Source organism: Alnus glutinosa, chromosome 1, assembly GCF_958979055.1.
Source record: "Alnus glutinosa chromosome 1, dhAlnGlut1.1, whole genome shotgun sequence".
NCBI lineage: Eukaryota > Viridiplantae > Streptophyta > Magnoliopsida > Fagales > Betulaceae > Alnus > Alnus glutinosa.
Genome location: NC_084886.1, coordinates 20,327,593 through 20,348,299, shown reverse-complemented (window position 1 = coordinate 20,348,299; position 20,707 = coordinate 20,327,593). Strand labels below are relative to the sequence as shown.

The 20,707-nt window shown below is 36.9% G+C and overlaps 2 protein-coding genes across 2 annotated transcripts; both read right to left on the bottom strand.

Moving 5' to 3' along the window:
* Positions 1–61: 61 nt before the first annotated feature.
* LOC133852197 (uncharacterized) lies at positions 62–8,956 on the bottom strand. Its single transcript, XM_062288934.1, has 4 exons — positions 8,885–8,956; positions 8,612–8,821; positions 985–1,057; positions 62–348 (listed from the first exon to the last, which is right to left on the bottom strand). The coding sequence occupies exons 1-4, from the start codon at positions 8,954–8,956 to the stop codon at positions 62–64; spliced, it is 642 nt and encodes a 213-aa protein (XP_062144918.1).
* Positions 8,957–11,235: 2,279 nt separating this feature from the next.
* LOC133876578 (multicopper oxidase LPR1-like) lies at positions 11,236–14,910 on the bottom strand. Its single transcript, XM_062314877.1, has 4 exons — positions 14,600–14,910; positions 11,816–13,273; positions 11,578–11,677; positions 11,236–11,482 (listed from the first exon to the last, which is right to left on the bottom strand). Exons 1-3 carry the CDS (start codon positions 14,813–14,815, stop codon positions 11,624–11,626), a joined length of 1,728 nt encoding a protein of 575 aa, XP_062170861.1. The 5' UTR covers positions 14,816–14,910; the 3' UTR covers positions 11,236–11,482; positions 11,578–11,623.
* Between the last annotated feature and the right edge of the window lie 5,797 nt (positions 14,911–20,707).

The window sequence follows — 20,707 nt, the reverse complement described above, 5'->3', positions numbered from 1 at the left end:
TAAACAACAAAACCAGTCAATCCTCATCATCATGATATGGATGATGGTGCATGAGACACTCCTAGATATCAAGCTGGCACTGCTCCACTCTGAGAATGATAGAGCTGACCTCTTGCTGAATAGAGCTGACATCGTACTGAATAGAGCTCAAGGCAGCCATAATCTGAGTATATCCAGCATCATAAAGTGGAAGCAGGAGAGCAATCTGAGATGAGGAAGCTGCTGCAGGCTGATCATCCAGAGCTGGATGAGACTGAGGTGCTTCGCCTTGACCTTCATGCCGCAACTGGGCATTAGACTTCATGAGAGTTTGACTGCCAATGGGCTCATGTACTCTCATATTGGGCTCTGCAGAGAAATCAGTCACAAACTAAAGACAAATCTTCGTGACCAGGCATGCAAAAGGAAGACCTGTAGCATGATCATCTCTTGACTCGAGCATACGGTTGAATGTGCTTGCACAAGCAGAAGGGTATGCTCATAGACAGAGCATACAAAAATTGAGCCCTCTTCAGACCAAGCTTACTCCTACGAGCTGTGGGCCATAGATTTTGCAAAACAACCTTCACGAGCAGCCGGTGCGGGGGAAAGAAGGCATAGATCTTGTTATGAGCATGAGCTCACTAATCACCTTATGGATGAGCATCAAAGTAATCCCTAAGTTGCTCTATGCTAGGAGGCTCCATAACCTCTGTGAACGGGTTGGCTAAAATAGTAAGCATGGGAACCCTGATGATGGAACTGATAATCTGCGGGTCAATCTGAATGATGTGCCCTTGAACAGTAGTCTGAAGAATAATCCCACGGTCATCATCCTAAACTACCTCCAAGAGCCCATAAAAATCACGCACCAGCTTGGGATACACAGGGCATGCACAATTGTACAGATATTCCTAGTGATTTGCTTGGATTATTTCAACAATGAAATCCAAAGGAGCCCTCATAATATTTGCTCTGAGTACGTTCCTCTTTGGGAATGCTTGCCTGTTTGCCACTTTAGCCATGGTGGAAGCCATTCCTTCTTCTGTTTTTTGTCTGACCCTGCGATGAGAGCTGCCTGAAGACATATTTCTAAAAAAATACAAAGAAATATATGCCCAAAAAAATGCCATAAACAGTTAGAACTTGTTAATCTAAAAAAAAAAAAAATCGGCATTATGACAACTGAAAAATGGACTTTCCAAAATTACACATGAACATCAAACAACCCAAAACAATTAAATAACTGATAGAATATCCTAACCGTAGCAGCAAATGATATTGACAAATTCATGCATTATTTATCTCAACAAAAATATTCCAAAGAGAAATCTAATATTCTAACAGTTTAAAATAAACTGAAAAGAATATAAAAGATATATCAAAATACCTGAACAGGAGATAATATGCAGAAAACGACAAAATAGGCTGAGAACTCGTGAGAAAGCACTAGAACATCGCACCAAAACTCATAAATCAAATGAGAAAAAGTGAAAATAAGAGCGTGCGGCGGCTAGGATAAAAAGATGCGGACTTAAACCTGTAGGGCATCCGTCCGGACGCGTAACTTACCCGTTCAGACGGCCGCTGCCATGTCAGCACTCGACAAGACCGCGTGCGTCCAAATGTGAATGTGTCACTTGACCGTCCAGACGCCTGAGTCACACGCGTCCGGACATAAAAGATGGTCCGTCCGAACGCTTTACACTGAAAATCTAAAACTGGAGGAAAATTTGCATAAATTTTTTTTTTTCCCTAAAAATAGCTTCAAATCACATATGTATAATCAATTGATAAAGCAATCAAATAGCATTTCAAAAATATGCAAAGATATAATTGAGAGTTAAGAATTTAATTAGCATAAATTTTCCTGCAGATAGAAAATTTAAATAGATTACTCAACTCATGCAACACATGTGTATGTGTGAAAGCTTTTTCAATAAGGTATGAAGTTCGCTGATATGATTTAAAGCAATTGAATTTTCTAAACAATAATCAGAGAACATCTCAAAACTAAACAGAGATATAAAAGAGAGTTGAGAGTTCAATTAGCACGAATATTTTTCCTGGTCATAGAAAATTCAAATAGACAACTCAACTCACGCAATGGATGTGTGTGTGTGAAGACTCTTTTCCCACAAGGTATGACTTTCAATGACATGACATAGAGCAACTAGATTTTCTAGACAGTAGAGAAAATTAGTGACAGATTATCCAAAAGTCAAACCTTATAACTTGCTAGGGCCTAGCCACCCTCATCTGATACACTCCCCCTGAGATGCAGCACCTAAGTGATTTACTAGTACCATGAAGGACAACGTAAATATTTTTACTTGCACGTAAAGGGCAAGGCTTAAAGCAAACGTAGCACATAAGCAGTGATTATCAATTTAAAGCACAGAACTTTTTATGACTTACTGTTTGATTCTTATGGTGCTGCAAACTGTAGGGAGTGCCAGAGTTTTTAGGTTCTAGGTTCAACTAGCATGAGGTCAATTTGGTCATCTTATCAAAGACTTCTTCTCTTATCCAAAATTTCTAAAAACAAAAGGTCAAAGAAGGAAAGATATACCTTTAGGGGAGCCCGGGATAGTGCACTTTTTCATCACGTGAGGAAAGAAGCTATCCTACTTTTGCATAAACAGGAAAAACACTTAGCTAATATAGTCATAAACTTTCAATTATATCTAAGTAGAGTAGATTAATGCTTACAGAATTGAGATATCAGGTGAAAATACATACACTATCTAATCAGCCAAGAGAAAAAAAAAAAAATCCTGCAAATTCTCCTCAATTTTTTTTTTTTTGTTAAAAAAAAAAAAAAACAATGCAATATGGAAATGACATCATATGCAAAGGCAAGATCAAACCTGTGTACGCTCAATGATGTCAATATAGAAAAATAGTCGCTTGACCTGCTTTTTCTGTCTTCCCCAAAAAGTACCTGCATAGTTTTCTCGAGAGACATAGGAGGCAAACACAACTGGTTCCTAGATTGCATATAACAATATGTCAAGTAAAATAAGCAATCAAACCTGATGCCATAGGATTAGGAACCAAATCCTAGGCATAAACACCCGATCCTACTAGGTGCGTCTGTTCCCCCTCATGGGGTGACGATCCTTCTTGATCCAAGCCTGCCTTCCTGTGGGTGGTTGCTGGTATGATGTCATCATCCACTCCATCATATTCTGCATCCAGATAGGTGGCTCATTGTGGTGTTGATCAGCTTCCACCTTCTGTGGCCTTCTAAGGTGCTTGGCCGGTGCGAACCACTGCTGAGGCCTCTAATGCTGAGATGCCTGGACCCAAGGAGTATGAGGCCAAGGTGCTTGATATTGATGCCTTGGTGCTTGTCTCCATGGTGCTTGATAAGGTGCTTGATGCCATGGAGTCTGATGCTGGGCTGTAGGTCTAGTGCCATAATGAGCCTGTCTGGACACTTCTTTCTTGGCTTTGACCTTTTGTGCTTTCAAGAGGGAGCACTGAGGACGAACATGCCCACTTAAACCGCAGTGGTGGCATATAGGAGGTCTTCTGATGGAATGAGGCTCCTGAGTGCCTGGAACATCATCGTTGACCTTGTCCTTCCCTTTATCTTCAACAGTGGGAGGAGCCTCTGAGACTGTAGGCTTCACAAACACAGTCTTTGAGGAAGAGGGAGCATCAGAAGAGGAAGCTACATACCCGAGACCAGTCTTGTCAGTTGGGCTTTTCTGGATGGACAACATACGAGTCAGCTTCTCATCGGTGACTCTCTCTAGCTAGAGCTGTGTCTCGAGTAGCTTTTCCTCGAGCTCTTGTATTCTAAGCAGCAATGAACTTTTCTCAGTTTGCAAATTGTTCAGATCATAGAGGTGCTGCTTACGACCTTCCCTCAGCTTCTCATACTCTAAGTAGAGTGTCTTGTAGGCTTCCTTGAGCTCTTCTCCATTATCACTATGCTCCGAGTAATAAGAGTCCTCTTCTTCAACGAGCAGAGCCACAAAGGCTAGAAATTTCTCAGACTCTGGAGCTTCTTCTTCTAACTCATCACTGAGAGTCACATTATAAGCCTTCCCCTTGCCTTTCTTAAGATTCCCGCAATCGGCCTAGATATGCCCAAAGCTTGAGCATTCAAAACATCGGGGTCCTCTGGGATCTTTCTTCTCTTCTTCCTCAGGTTCAGCTTCTCTGGGAGGTTTCTTTACTCTTTCAGAAAATTTCTTCTTGAACCGATCATCTTTCATCAGTCTTCTGAAATTCTTGGCTAACATAGCCACAGCTTTTTCTTCATCCTCAGAGTCATCTTCAGATGAGGCTTCTACCTTCTTCTTGGAGGCCTTTAGGGCTATGGTCTTCAACTTCTTGATCGGGGGCAGAGACAGTGGTAGCGATCCAACCGATGATTTAAAAATAGGAATTTGGTTTTACACTTAATCGGTTTTCACAACTACGTGGATTTTAATATTTTTAACCACTCGCAATAGTACGGGACTTTGTAGTATAGTACTAAGAAGGGTATCGTACCACAAGGATTGGAAAGTTGTTCAAGTTATGAAGTACCTAAAACGTTACCTAATTTAATTATGAAAAAGATGATTTGTTTTGTTCTAACACTAAGCTAAACAAGTAATAATGAAAAGTCTAAGAATAAGGAAAGTGTAGGGCATTGATTTCACTCAATCCTTAAGCACATGGTATATTGTATTCCTCTCGGATTTCTTTCACAAATGCAATACGAGCGCGTAATGATTGTCAATCACACGACGACCTCAATATGAAATTACTTTAGTTAAAGACAATGATAAAACATCTATTCATACACAAGTCATTCAACTCAAATCTAGGGTTGAATGATTCATGCTTCCTAGTATGGATTATAAGGTCTATTAATAAGCATACACATTCATGGAAAAAGCATAAATCATCTTAGTTCAACACATAATCTCCACCTAAACTTACACTAGAATGGAAAAACCTTTAAGCAATAATTAAACTAGAAAGAGTGTGGAGAGATATGTGTTCCCTAGCATGAGTTTATCAAATTTACATAAATTATGTCATGAGCACCATTACACAACCATCCTTAGGTTATGTAATCATTACACTTGTATAGAAATCCAAGAACAACACAATCTACCCCATGGCCCTTAGAGAGAGTTCATCAACACCCTACAACTAAATTAGCTACTCATGGAGTTATGGAATTCTCTTATAGAAGAAGATAAACCCATTACTCTAGAGGATATAAAAACTACAGCCCACACTAATAAGATGTAAAAACTACTAACTTTAATTATTGAATCTACTTTAACAACTAAAAAGATACTAAAAAACAAGCTCTAAAGAAAAGAAATTCTAAGTAGAACATTAAAGAACAAGCTATGGGCTCTGGAATCTAAGGATTCCAGAATTGTTTTCAACATAAAATAACACAAAAACAAAAGGAAGAAGAAGAAAGAAGTGCTGGAAATATAAGGAAATTATAAAGAACACTTGAATAACTCAAACTCCAACTTCACTTTACTATAAAAACGAGTTTAGACTAAATTACAGCATAAACATACCTTGAAACTAGCTCTATGGAAAACATGAAGAAAAGAGTGCATCACTTGAATGCACAAAAGCTCAAAATACAATTTATCAACTAAACTAACTATATTATTAACCCACACGTCCATCCTCTATTTATGGAGGATTTGGTACGAAAAACCAAGCTCAAACAATCACTCTCAGCCGCACAAAATGATGGTGACAACTTTTGATTAGAACCGCACAACTTGAGGATGAATTTGAGCCACACAAAAAGCTGCCGACATCTGCAGATCTTTCTGAAATATCCAAAGTCGATCGATCGACTTATTTTGCCTTGGAGATTTCGATCGATCGAATCTAGATCGATCGATTTATTTTCTCAAGGAAATGTCGATCGATCGAATATACTTGATCGATTTTTTCTCTTCTAGGCAGGAACACTTGAACTTCACATATCTTCATTAGGCTTAACTTGTTGATTTTTTCTTGTTTTTCAATTAAGACCTAAAAAAGAGATGAAACACTGAAACATACTAACACGTTATTTAACAACACAAACTAGGGTTTAATATATGTAAATTAAGGGGCTTTGAATGTAAACATTCAACGCTTATCAGACAACTCATATGTTTGAAGAGATCCCACCAACTCTTCAATCTTCATCTCCTCAAGATCCTTGCTTTCCTCAATGGTGGTTACCTTGATCCTGAAACACTCAGGCAAAGATCTTAAAATCTTTCGGATGAGTTTTACATCCGAGATAGGTTTCCCAAGACTCACCATGGAGTTTCTCAGGTCAGTCATCTTGGAGTAAAACTCTCCAAAGGTCTATTCTTCCAACATCTTAATTTCTTCAAATCTCGAAATCAACATTTGAAGTTTGGTAGATTTAACAAGTTCCGTGCCTTCATATGTTGTTTCCAAGATTTGCCATGCTTCTTGGGCTGATTCGCAATTTGAGATTTTTGCGAATTCAGATGGAGAAAGTGCCTGGCACAGAGCATGGAGGGCTTTATCATTTGAAAGGCATGCGTTCTTCTGAGGGACTAGTTCAAGTGTTGTTTCCTCTGGTTTAGTCCAACCAGTTTCAACAATACTCCAACAACCAATAGATTTTAGAAAGAAACGCATACGTGCCTTCCAATAGCCGTAGTCCGTACCATCAAAGGCAGGAACAGAATTAAGAGTTTGAGATATTATGATCAAAAGAAGTCAGAAAGAAATTAATCTTCTCAGAGTGTACTAAGCTCTGATACCAATTGAAAATTGAAATCGACTTCTAAAAAGTGTGTGCACAAGTGTCAACAAAAATTTAAGTACAGCGGAAAATAAAAGACACAGATTTTTGTTGACGAAGTGGAAACTCAATCAAAAGAAAAATCACTCTGGGGCAGCCAAACCTAGGAATTCCATTATTCAGAAGACAAAGCTAGATACAAGATAGTAACACTCACATTAACCCGATGCAGTGGTCGTACCTTGCTCTCTGACGTGCAATCTAACACGAACGTTTCCCAACCAGGTCTCCTACCTGAAGGGGTCTTCAATGGAATCCTTTACCTTAGGGCCAACCCCTAAGATAGACTTCAAATGTAGCGCAGCACACTTGTAACGGCTTCAGAGGGATCTTGAACTTCTCTGAGCTCTTGTGAAATTCAATACCGAATTCTTGCAGTTCTCAATGCCCAGGGGCTTCTATTTATCGGCTGAGGTGCAGAATGGGCGATTGCAGTAATATGTACGGACGCCGTCTGGACGGTGAACCTGGGTCGTCCGGACGAACAACAGTGCGACAGGATTTTTTGAAAATTTCGCTGAAAATCTTTCCTGTTTAAGAGCCGCGTCCGGACGGTGAGACACTGACGTCCGGACGGTCGCATGTCTGCTGCAAGTAACTTCCATATAAGGCTTTCGCGGGTCCGGACCAAGGGGGATGAACGTCCGGACGGCTGAACTTCAACACGCAATTTTCATATCTGCTATGCGCGTGTCCAGACCATAAGAGGAAGACGTTCTGACAGTTGAAGTCGAATCGGCAATTTCCTTAACAAATGATCGCACGTCCGGACCAATGCTGATTGACGTCCGGACGGTGGTATTTGAATTGCAATTCTTGCCTTATTTATGAGCGCGTCCGGACGAGAAATCACATCGTCCGGACGGTGTATCAATCTTCCCTTATTCTGAACTTGGAAAGAATCTAAAGCTGATCGATCACTGATGGACGTCCGGACGGGCTGCTAAGATTTCCGGACGGATGCAAACTGGAACAGAAGCTTCTCGATACAGTGAAGGGTCCAGATGGAAAAATACGTCGTCCGGACGAAAAAAATACGTCGTCCGGACAGATGATGCTTGTCTGTCTGGCGTCCGAACGGATTTAAACAATGGACAGATTGACGTCTGGACGGGATGACCCGTTGTCCGAACGGTTGATAGGGAATCTGAAATCTTCTATCTTTTTCGCAGTGCAGAATGCTCTGAAAAGTGGAATCCCTGTTTACAACATCTTTACACATAAGTGATTTTGTCCAAATAGAATGAGGCCAAAATACTAACAAGTTTGTTGACACAAAATGAAATACCAAGATGTGTGATGCATAAGTACTGTAATGCTCTGAGTGTACTCCTAAATAATGTAGGGTCCAAAAATAAGTCACCCTAAAATGCAGCGAGGTGAGTAGATGAAGCCATTGGGTAGTTAAAGGGCTTGGCATCAAGCATTTTGGTGCAGTTGATAATATCTAGGATATATCGCTGTTGGGATAGAATTACTCCCCGAGCACAAAGTAGCACTTGGATACCCAAATCTTTGACAACAAATTCATTATGTAGTGTAGTGAGCTAAGACTAAATGGCAAAAGGACATGAGCTTGTAATAAGTATGTCATCCACGTAAATTATTGCCAAAATGAGATAATCAAATGCCCGATAAATGAAAAGAAAGTTGTCGGATCGTGAGCTAAAAAATACAAAAATGAATCAACTTACTGCTTAATCTTGAAAACCAAACCCTAAGGGCTTGTTTTAGGACATACAAAGCTTTTTGAAACTTGCAGATGTGAGAGGAGTATTGAGGATGGGTAAACCTCGGAGGTTGCGTCATGTATACAACCTCATATATCCTTCCATGAAGGAAAGCGTTTTGTATATCAATTTGGTGGATTGGCCAGCCACCAGAAATAGCAATAGAGAGAATAAGACTTATTGTGAAGGGTTTAACCACAAGGTTGTAGGTTTCACCATAGTCAATGCCTGCTTGCTGATGAAATCCTTTAACAACTAGTTGAGCTTTGTAGCGATCAATGGATCCATCCGCTTTCCACTTCAAGCAAAAAAACCCATTTACAGCCGATCACATTTTTGTGCTATTGAAGAGGGAACTAACATCCATGTCTGATTTCTTCAACACGGCGTCAAATTCCATGTTCATGGCCTTCCTCCAATTCGGATCCTTCATTGCTAAGGAGTAACACGTGGGGTTCCATGTCTAGAGGACAAGATTTAGCAATGAGGTCACGAGGTACGGGGTAACCAAGATCGTTCATGAACTATTTTGCTTTGTTGATATCATTTTTGGCACATGTGGTCATAGGATGAAAGGATTGTGGGGGGTGACGATGGCTAATCATATACGTTCAGAGGAGCTGATTCAGTGGTTATAGAATTTGATGGAGAAGTACTTGTTTGAGATGGGTAAGGCATATATGGGGTAGTAGTGGACACGTGGCTAGGTGAGACATGTGCATGGGTTGGGCTAGATTCTTCTTGACAAATGAGGTTAGTGGCGGAGCTACAATTTTGATTCGGGGGGTTAAGAATTTTTTTTTAGTGAATGAAAAAAAATTAAAATTGAACAAAAATTGATTAAAAAACATAACTAACGAGATAAATAAACAATTCAACAAAATTTAATTATTGTTAAAACATATGAATGTAACTTACAATTTGTTTTTTCACGCCTAACTTTAATTTATTCAAATTATCCTTGTCAATTCTTTATATTTTAAAATTACTGCATAATTTATTCATTGCTAATAGTTTTGAATATATCATTCTTAATATATGTAAGCAAACAATCATTTATCCACTGATTTTTCATTCAGTTACGTAAATTATTTTTAACAATGTTATTGTTGAAAATGCTCTTTCAACAATAGATTTAACATGGTCTCTGTAAAATGTACAATTCCTTTAAGAAAGAGTAAGAATAAATTGATTTGAATTGTTGAAGGCTTGAAGTAGGAAAAAATAGTGTAAGAAGAAATTGCAAATCGCAAATTGTTGAATGGGTTCTAATTCTCTCTAATTTCTCAAATAGCACTCACTCTTAGGTAAGAAATATTCTCATTGCAAAATCAACTTTAAGACATTAATCAGAAAATTACGATTTACCAATTTCTAAACAATCCATAAAAAAAATAAAAAAAAATAAAAAAAATAAAAAAAATAAAAAATAAAAAAATTGATTTTTTTTGTTCTGGAAAGGGGTGGGGTGGATAATAGCACTTGGTGTTGTGTTGCGATAAATATATACTTAATACCTAGGTTTAAAGTCAGTGCAGATTTTGAAAAAAAAAAAAAAAGAAAAAAAGAATGGCTTAAACTTGAAAGCCTGTGCCGTTTATAAAACAAGTATTTTCCAAACATGCGCATTTTGTCTTATTTAAACGATCTTTTAGCCAAAAAAAACAAAACAGTTTAAACATTATGTTTTTCTTCTGTCTTTCTTCAACCTTCGTCTGACTAATTATCGAAACAGTATCTAAAACTATAACAGAAAGAAAATTAGCATGAGTCATCAATTTCGATCCACTTGAAAATTATTTGCCCCCTAACAAGAGCGGAGGGTGGGCAACTAGGGTATCTGAAAAAAATTTACCAAGGTTAAGGAGAATTTTTTAGAGGTGAGGCAGGGCAGTTGACCCCTCTCGACCCCCCCTCCACCCTTCAAAGAGGGTACTGTAGGTGGCTCATGGGCTCGAAATAAGAAACAAGTCAAACTAGTATAAATTCTTTTGGCTCACATGAATTTGTATAACTTTATTTTCATTATTTTTTATACTATTGTTTTTAATTTTGTAATGATAACTTCTAAAGTAGTTAAAAAGATGAAAGGGAGGAATCTTATTTTTAGTGTGATATATATGACTTGAATCATTGTAATTGTGAGTGATAATATAAATTTGTACCATTAAAAAACCCTAGCTTAAGGTACTCACAATTTGCCGGATCTTATTCTTTTGTTTTATGGTTCATTTCTCAAAGCATTGCATTGACTTGGGCATTGAAGCGTCTGTTGCCAATACTTCCAACACGTCACTTATGTCTGTTTTTTATTTTTAAAGTCCGCTTACCCAACTATCGTTATGCTGTTAACTGTACCAACAAAAATAAAGTAAGCTACTCCCTTGAGTAAAATTGGTGAAACAAGTTAATAAAGAAATGGATAATATCCATATGGACTGGTGGTTCATATCAATAGAATTAAATTTGACTCCATGATCTCTATGATTTATATTAGTTTTAATAACTGAATGTTTAGAGGTACCGATTCTCTAAGGACATTGTGCATGATAGTGTCCAAATTGGATTACACTCAGAGCCACAGATTAGCTGCTACATTCTATTTGACTTTTGCTTGGTCAATACGTAACCCCATCGGTCATATTATAAAAAAAAAAAAAAAACGTACCGTCACATTAACTTAATAAAAATTAAAGTATAATAAAAGTCAAATAATAATGAAATCAAATACCCATATATAACTTTGAATTTATGCATACGACTCGTACGTACTCTCAAAGAAGTAAGCACCGTACCATACATATTGTACAACATATTATATCAATTTTACATTTATTTTCTGTCTATTTTTTGACACAACAAAATAAACCCTCCAATTACTGAGTCCAATTTCCACAACAACGGACTCTTTATTTCTTTCTCGATTGATCGACTTTAGTGGATCAGAAAAGTTATGATCCTGCATGTAGAAAGAGAAAACTTTACAGATTATGAGACATATATATCAAATTAATTAAATTAGCATAAAAGAGGGTTAGAAATTTGAATACCAACCTTATTTTGGGCTATTCCCATCTTTCTCATATATGGCCCTTCTTAATTAATTGACCAACTTTAAGGGCCTCATCATCTGGTTGTCTTCATGCTCCAAGATCTGTATATATATTTGAAGGGCAATATTAAGTCAAAATGAAAGAAAATTAAGAGCCTTTTTCTATGTTAAATAAATGGATCGGATCAAAAAACGACGGCGGGCCAATCTTATCTAGACAGATTTAAAAAAATCACTTACATGGCAATGGTACAAGTAGCCTGGCTCCACGGTTGCATCAAACGGATACGATGCATTAGAATGTATGTAAGAAAACCTAACTAAAATCTTTGTCACAAATCCGGGTCTTATCTTGAACACGTTCTTCCACCCCTTCTCGTATGCCGGGACCTCTATCTTTTTGCCACGCGCATACTTGCTTATTTGGCACTTGATCGCATCGTTCAGTCTCATCATGCAGTTTTTAAACTCGTCCACATTCACCAGCTCAGTCTGATCCATCGCCACAAAAAGCCCCAAGTGAATGTGTAAGGGGTGATTATCCTGCGTCAGATTGATCACGTACCACACTTCGGTGGTCCCTACTTTTGGGGTCTCAGTCACCGGTGACCCGAATGATTTCCCATTCAAATATAGATGAGTCGGCTGGCCAGCGACGCTCGTGTACTCATACATAGCTATATACCTGGTGTGCGATGCACCGGATACATCAGGACCGGGATAATCCATCAACTTCTTAGGAATTTTCCACGTGTCAACCTCTGGACGATTCAGGATGATAAACTTCATGACCTTGCTATTGGCTTCGTTGACTGGGTTCCCACTTGGGTAGGGATATGGTGCATCATTTGCTAGGATAGCAACATCAGTCTTTGAGTTCGAAAAGTCAACAACCACGTCAGCAATCTCAGACGGGCCCAGTAAAAAGTCATTGCTCACCACCGGTTGGTTAAGATAAGCCGAATCAGATGACACGTGAGTGAACCCCAGACCGTTGGTGAAGAAGAACCGAAGGAACCTAGCATTGCTGGCATTTAGGATACGGAACCGGTACTTACGACGTCGTACTATCAAACGTGGCCAGGCCTTGCCGTTCACTATGATAGCATCACCAAAATATTCTGCCCGCCAGTGGGGGTGTATGGAGGGGTTATCCCCTGTGGAATTCACATATACTGAACCGTCAGTACGAAAGCTACGATCAAATACGATCAACAATCGATCGAATTCGTCGCCACTAGGAAGTCCAAGTGGGGCCTCCAATTTTGGGTGACGGATTATGTAGGCCCCAGCCAAGCCAGCTAGGACGTTCATTCTAGTCAACCCCATGGCGTGATCATGATACCACAGGTTTCCAGGGTGTTGTTGGTTGTGGTAGTGGTATGTTTCTTTGGCCCAAGTGGGTCCCTTTTCTTTGAATCCAGCGGTGAACCATGAGTTCAAGTATCCATCACTCGCGGGCTCATCGATCCCACCGTGAACATGGACCACAGTAGGGATGCCCTTCCCATTGGCTGGTACGGCAGTTGAGATGGTCGTGTCCAACGGCAGTATGTGATTTTGAGGGAGGTGATTTTGCCACGTCACGTAGGTGTCGATTCCGTGCAGGGACTCGATTGTTGGACCAGGAACTGTTGCGGTGTCCTCAGATACACCGTAGGCGTACACGGGTGTTGGAGGGAGATCTCGGTGGAATTTCTGCGAAGCAAAAGCAAGTCACAACCGTTGATTTCAATAGTGGCAGTCAAATTCCAAAGTCACAGTGAAGGCTCCAACTAGAACCTTCATTATTATGTTTTTGCTCGTTGCAATAATATGGAAAAAGACAAAAGAATCTCGTACAAAACAAAAAAGACAAAAAAGACCCTCATCCTTCGCGTGAATTAACCACGCCTAGAAATGCATGCAATATGAAAGATTGTAGCGGGAGCTAATTAAGCTACGCCAAAATATATGAATAAATAATTTGAACAAGATTATGTGAAAGCATATTTCACACATCGATCAAATATATGATTATTGCCACGTTTCTTGATATATAAAATACTTTTCGATATCATTTTATATGAAATTTTTCTGAGATTGTTTTGTTACCAACAAAAAAAAAAAACAGAGAGACAGATTCTCTCGAGTTACCACCATCAAAGTAAACTCCATTCATGAGTTTGTTTTTTTCTTCATTTGTTTACATTTGCTGGCTTCATCAACTTCTCTAATTCTTCTAATTATTTAGCCAAAAAGAACAAAAACAATCCACCAGAAAGACATTTCAAATTTCTGAGAGTTCTTCACCATCAGTTATATCTTGGAGTAGATGGGGGAGGTACAGGAAGTCAGGAAGTCCGACACTTGGAAATATTTTAATTTTTAAGGGCATTACAAATTTGCAATATTCATAAGAGAAATGATATTTTTACAAATCTTATTTCCAAATTTACCATTAATAATGCTGTGTGTTTGGGCGTAAAATATTTTATGTATTTTTCGTTGTTTTGAGCAACCGAAAATGATGGTCAACATAAATCATTTTTAGTTTGACCGTAAAAGCTTCTTTAATTTTTGAAAAACGATTTATGATTTTAAAATTGTGAATCGTTTTTTGGATTTAAACTCTTCATTCTTGCAGACATATTTGTGGGAATCCGTCACTGCCGGGCATTGGAGTTTGTTGATAGCCCGAATCTATCGCCGAAAATCACCTTAATTTTGGTATCCGATATCGCCGGATTCCAGCCAACCTAGATGCTGACGAAACTGTTTGGAATTTGGCCATAGTTGCCGGATTCCGGTCTTCATCGTCGGAATCAAGCAGCAGTGGCCGGAATCTTGCCGGCCAGTGACAGAATCTCGTCACCAGTGATTTTTTGCCGTTGGTGATTTTTTTGTTCGACCCAAACGTCGGAAAATATTTGGAGGGAAATTATTTTTAAAAAAAAAAATTAATATTTTACGTCGAAACAAAATGAGCACATATAAAATTAAATAGAAAGGAGAAAAAAGAAAAGAAAAAGGCATGCAGCTTACCCATTTCTTGTTGAACATGCCAATCTCCAGTGACTTGGATTTGGGAACACCAGACACAACATCGTAGGCAAAGATTTTGGGCAGATGAGGAAGCTGATCCACGAACATTTCCAAGGTGGATGAATTTAGCAGCCAGGGTTGGGCCAATGAGGTGGTGAGGAGTCCTCCGAATAAAGCAAAACAAAAGAGACTAAGATGCAAAACTCCTCCCTCCATGCTCAGTTTCTATCTGCTGTGTCTTACTTGGTTTGCACACAAAAAGACATATATACATATATAATGGATGGAAAGTGAGATCGACTATGAGATCGAAGCAGAACATGAGCGTATTTAAAGAGGGCGTGTGAGGGGCGTGTGGCGTGTTTGGATTGGGATAATAGAATTATTGGAGGCCTTACTTTTTTTTTGGTGGGATCTGATATCTTTGGAAAAGTAAATCTATTTCTCAAAAAAAAAAAGAAAAGGAAAAGTTATAAAATAAAATAATAAATTAAAGACATGTTCAATTTTTCAAACTGCGTTTGTCCGGGATTGCTTGGCCCGGTCCCATATAGACCACAAATTCGACACACGCCCTTTAAAAAACCATTATCCCTTTGTCTAATTGCCCATCTGTACATATTAATATTAATGCAACCAAGCAGTCTCGACACAGCTCCACCTCTTTCCCAGCTGGATTGCATGCCTTTGAAGTCAGAGCGGAGCCCCCAAAAATATTTTGTTTGGGGGATCAAAACTGAAGACAAAAAATTTTTGTAAACAAGGGAAATAAGGATGTATACCTGCGGCTGCTTGCACCTTGGTTGCTGTAGAGACCTCATCATGGCTAGTGTGTCTGACACGTGGGCCTCTTTCCCAGCTGGATTGCCTTCAAGTCTTCTAGATGCATGTCCCAATTTCTGTGCACATCATATCGTCACATAGATATAATTTTTTGCTAACTTTTTATACAACTAAAAATGCAACTATACTTGTTTAGTTTAGTTCTTTTATTATTATTTTATTAATTTTTTATTTTAGTTTTTAAGAGAATAAGAATATTATAGGAATATAATAAAAAAGTGATCTTTTTTACACACCTTGGTAGTTTGTTGTACCACTTTAACACACTTGTCATTTCATGAGGCTATTTTATAAACCGTTGTTAGTTAAAATGATTTTTTATATTTTTCCTTAAATATAATGATAACATAATTTTTTATTTGTATATTATGTTTTTATTATATATAAAATATAACAAATACAATTTAAAATAGAAATAAAATATTGAGAAAACTTCACTTAACCCCACTGAACTTTCATCACATTTGCAATCACTCCTCTAAACTTAAAAAACTCTCAATTTAGTGCATCAACCTTTCAATTTCACCAAATCCTAATGGAAGGGTATCTAAATTTCCAAAAATACCATTTTTTAAAAAAAATAAAATAAAATTGGAAGGATTTAGGCGTTGGTCAATATTTAACGAAATTTGTAAAAATACCCAGTTTTTAAAAGTCTTTTGAAAATTTTGACAGAATTTAACGAAAAAACTTAATAAAGATGTGAAATTGAAAAAAAAAATTAAAAGATAGATACACTAAATTGAGAGTTTTTTAAGTTTATTGGAATAATTGCAAAAGCGGTGACAATATACGAGAGTTAAGTAACATTTCCCCTAAAATATTTTGTAACACAATACATGTATCAAAAAAGTATATTTATCAAAATTCATAAATATAGGTCCAGTTTAATATATCAATAACATAACATGAAGGCTTGCCGCATTAGTACATAAAGGAACTAAAATAAAGCATTTAAAATTACAGCCTACACTCTTGTAGATAACTAAAATCATCAAATTTTAAATCTAAGTTGAAGTTCTCAACAATTTTTTTTTTTTTTTCAATATAGACAACTAATTAAATTATTAGGGATTCATTCTCCATTTTATTGCAAAGTCTTGTTTTAACAACTTTCATAATTGAAAATACCCATTCAATAATCATTGTAGACACGAGAAGAGCCAAAACAAGAAGAATCAATCTATAAATACGTTGATATGTCTTTGATTTTTTATGTCTCTATTAATTATCGATATAATTTCGAAATGGAAGACAAGTTTTGTAATTTTTTGTGTGATTAAGCATATTTTAAAGTTCAAAATGCTTCAACACAAATCTCAAATTAAATAGATAATAAGAAAAAATTAGAGAACCCTAGATGCCCGAAGGAAAATGAATATTTCCTAGAAATTAAATGACAAGAAATAACTAAAACTAGGTTTTCAAACATAAAAATGATGGATTTTTGGTTTGAGAATAACACCACGATATGAGCGCTAAAGAGAGTTTCGGATTAAGGTTTTATGCGTAATTCTGATACTTTGTGTCCAATTTATTAGTATCAAATACGCAAAATAGCGCCACATGTCAGTCCCACACTATGCCATGTGCCAAACATCATGCAGTCCACATCATGCCACATGTTATCATCTGCATATGCCACGTCAACTGCCATGTATCAAACAATCACCATGAAGGATGCCACAGCCGATCGTGTGACACACCTTGCCACATATCATATGCGCATGTCATGTCAATGCCACATGTTAGATTGTGTAACACATCATGCCGAGCATTATGCCATGTGTCAAGTCCGTATGGCACCATGTGTTAGCATCTGTGCTTGCCGCGTCAACATTACGTGTTAGATCAATGTGAGTAAATATCACATCATTGCCACGTGTCAGATTAGCGCGAGTGGAATATCACGTTAGCACCATGTGTTAACTCCTAGTAGTGCCATGTATTAATTCCGAAAAAAAAAAAAAAAAAAAAAGAAAAAAAAAAAGCTGAGCTTCATAGTGAAATTCTAAAACTCTCATTCCTTAGTCTGTAGCTTGCACCTAAAAATGGATTTTTGAGAATATTATAAGTGAGGAAAGAGAAAAAACCTAGAGAAATTATGAGAAAAATGGAGACTGTAGAAAGCTCAGTAAATTAATTAGGCACATGATATGTGAACAGTGGATTTAAAGCAAGACAAGTAAATCATTTTACGGGCTAAAGTATCAATTGTGTATTTACATGCATTGTAAGTAAATATATTTACCAACTAGAATATTAATTAAATTTATAAGTGCATTTGTAAGTAAATCTCTTTACCAGCAGTGATACTATTTGCATACATTTACTTAATTACGTACCATGATATTTAGGGGTGGGCGTCGGTTTAGTAGGCGGTTAAGTCGGTTAATTCGGTCGGTTAACCGATTTTTGTCGGAATGTAGTCGGTGAATTTATTTCGGTTAAGCGGTTAATAGGCGGTCGGTTAAGTCGGTTAAGCGATTAATAGGCGGTCGATTTAGTAGGTAAAGCGGTTAATAGACGGTCGGTTAAGTCGGTAAGGCGGTTAATAAGCGGTCGGTTAAATCGGTTAACATTCGGTTAAAATGGGTAATGAATCGACGTCGTTTTGATTTTTTTAAAGGAAAAAAAAATATCATACATTTTGTTCTTACTAAAACGACGTCGTTTCGTTTTATGTCGGTTCGGTTAATCGGTCGAAATAGAATTCGGTTCGGTTCGGTTACCGCTTAAAAGGCGGTTCGGTTCGGTTGCCGATCCGGCTTTTGGAATAAAATTTTATACCGACTACCGAACCGAAATTAGTCGGTTAAAGTCGGTAGGCGGTCGATGGCGGTTTGGTTCGGTTCGGTAAGCAGTCGGTAGGCGGTAAGCGGAAAATTTGCCCACCCCTAATGATATTAATATTTTATTGATATGAGACTGCTCTTTTGAATACTTGTAATTGAGAAAAAGGGTTTTAAAAGAGATTTACGAAAAGTATATGTAGTACATACTATATTTTAAAATGTTATTTTCAAAAATAGTTTACATGCAGGGCAAGCCCAGTTCCATAAAGGATTACACGTTTGAAACACAGGGTAGTACACTTGTAACACAAGTTAGCCGGCCCTTATCTTAGTCGGCGTGGATCAAATAGAAAATAAAAAAATAAAAATTAGTTAGTATTATGCACTGTTTGAACCGACTTTTTCAATTGCGTGAAGAACTTTTATATGGTTGGCTGTTGACATCTTTTGGTAAACAAACTTGGGCTAAAATACTATGCACTATGCACTATTTGAAGCGAGTTTTTCAATTGCGTGAAGGAATTTTATATGGCTGACTGATGACATCTTTTGGTAAACAAACTTGGGCTAAATATTATAACACTAAGTAAAGGTAATTAAAACATTTCTTCCATGAAGACTAGCACAAAAGTTTAGGTTATACTTTGATAGGTTTCGTTTGACAAATGTTTTGAAAAGCGTTTTCACTTTGTAAATATATTCAAAACTCAAAAGTACTTTTGAGGCCGTAGTTGTTAAAGGAATTTTATTCCAAGAACAATCATAAACATACACTGATCCAACGTACAGTATCTTTTAGGCATGTGAATTGTGATCATGAAGGCTCAATCCGGTACGGGGTATTAATTTAATCTGCTTCATCAGTAGGTGTATCTGGGGCAGGGGATTTAAGGAACGAGCTGTAGCTTCAAGTTTGGTGAGGCACCTTAGTTCGAAAAATTAAAAAAAATAAAAAAAAAAAAATAAAAAAAATAAAAAAATTGGTGAGGCACCATATTTATAGTAAAGTTGCGTAGGCCAAAAGGAGAGTGACATGTAATATGTCATTGCTTTCATTGCTCCATCACTTGCAAAACAATTCTAGCACAAACCTAATTAAATTTCACAATTTTTTTTTTATTTTTTTTTTTTACTTTTTTTAATTTTATTTTTGTCAAGAAGCTTCACTCATGCATTTTGTCTAAAATACCCCTTCACCTAATCAGCATTTCCATGCAATGGGTGATAGCTTGCGGGGGCATTTTGGACACAATGCATGAGTGAAGTTTCTCAAGGCCGGCTCTATATATTTTGGGGCCTAAGGTGATAATTTTAATCGGGGCCTTTTTTATATAAATATAAATATAATTTATTTTAATTTTTATATTATATTTTTATTTAAAAATTATTTGTATAGCTTTTACAATTTAATATTATATTGCTAGTTAGTATCAAATCCATATAATTTATTTTTAGTTTCAGTTAATTTGTTTATTCTTCTATTTTTTTACAGTTTTTTTATATATTGAAACGCATATTTATAGCAAACATTATAACAAAAATTATTTATAAATAAAAAAAAAACATTATCCATAATATAAAATTAAAATAAAAGAAGAATAGAACCTTTATAAAAGATTTCTTTCAACTTCACTTTATGTTGAGATCATCTAATTTCCTCAACGAGTAATGGTACACATCATCCCTTTGTCCTCTTTTTGTCACCCCAAAATTGATGTGGCTCTTGAAATTACCATTAGATTTATGATAGATTACCATTAAATTTTGATCCAATGGTGATTTTAAGAGCCACATCATGACAATAGAAGAATAAACAAATTAACTTAAACTAAAAATAAATAGAAGAATAAACAAATTAACTGTAAAAAAAATTTAGCCTAAATTATCATGACAATGACCGAAGAAAAAAAAAAAAAAAAACCAAGCAAAAAGGGAACATGTGGTACATCCACACGTTCTTGGTAAAAAAAAAAAAAAAAAAAAAAATTGGAAAAAGTATTATACAGCAAAAAAGTAAAACCAAGTGTACAGTACTGCCTGTGTCATGATGTGGGGCGCCCCACATCATGACACATGACGCAGCTCTTATTGTCCTGACTCCTCTCTCACACGGCACCCACTTTACATTCATACTCTCAACTCTCTCTCTTTATATTCTATTTTCTCTCTCTATTTGTCTTCTTCTTCAAGAGAAGAAGTGGTGGAAAATGTGAAAGAGAAAAAAGAAGAAGAAGGAGAAGGGGTTCTGTGAAGGGACCATGCGACCGCATCTGGGGCTTAATTTTTTATTTATTTTTTTCTTTCTACAATTTATGGGGTCTTGTTCATTCTTTTGTGAAAATAGTTGCAGAGGCTTTATTCAATTTTTTTTGGGCCTTATTCTTTTTTTTATGAAGATAGTTGCATAGGCCTTATTTAATATTTTTTTGGGGCCTTATTCTTTCTTTTGTGAAGATAGTTGAGAGACCTT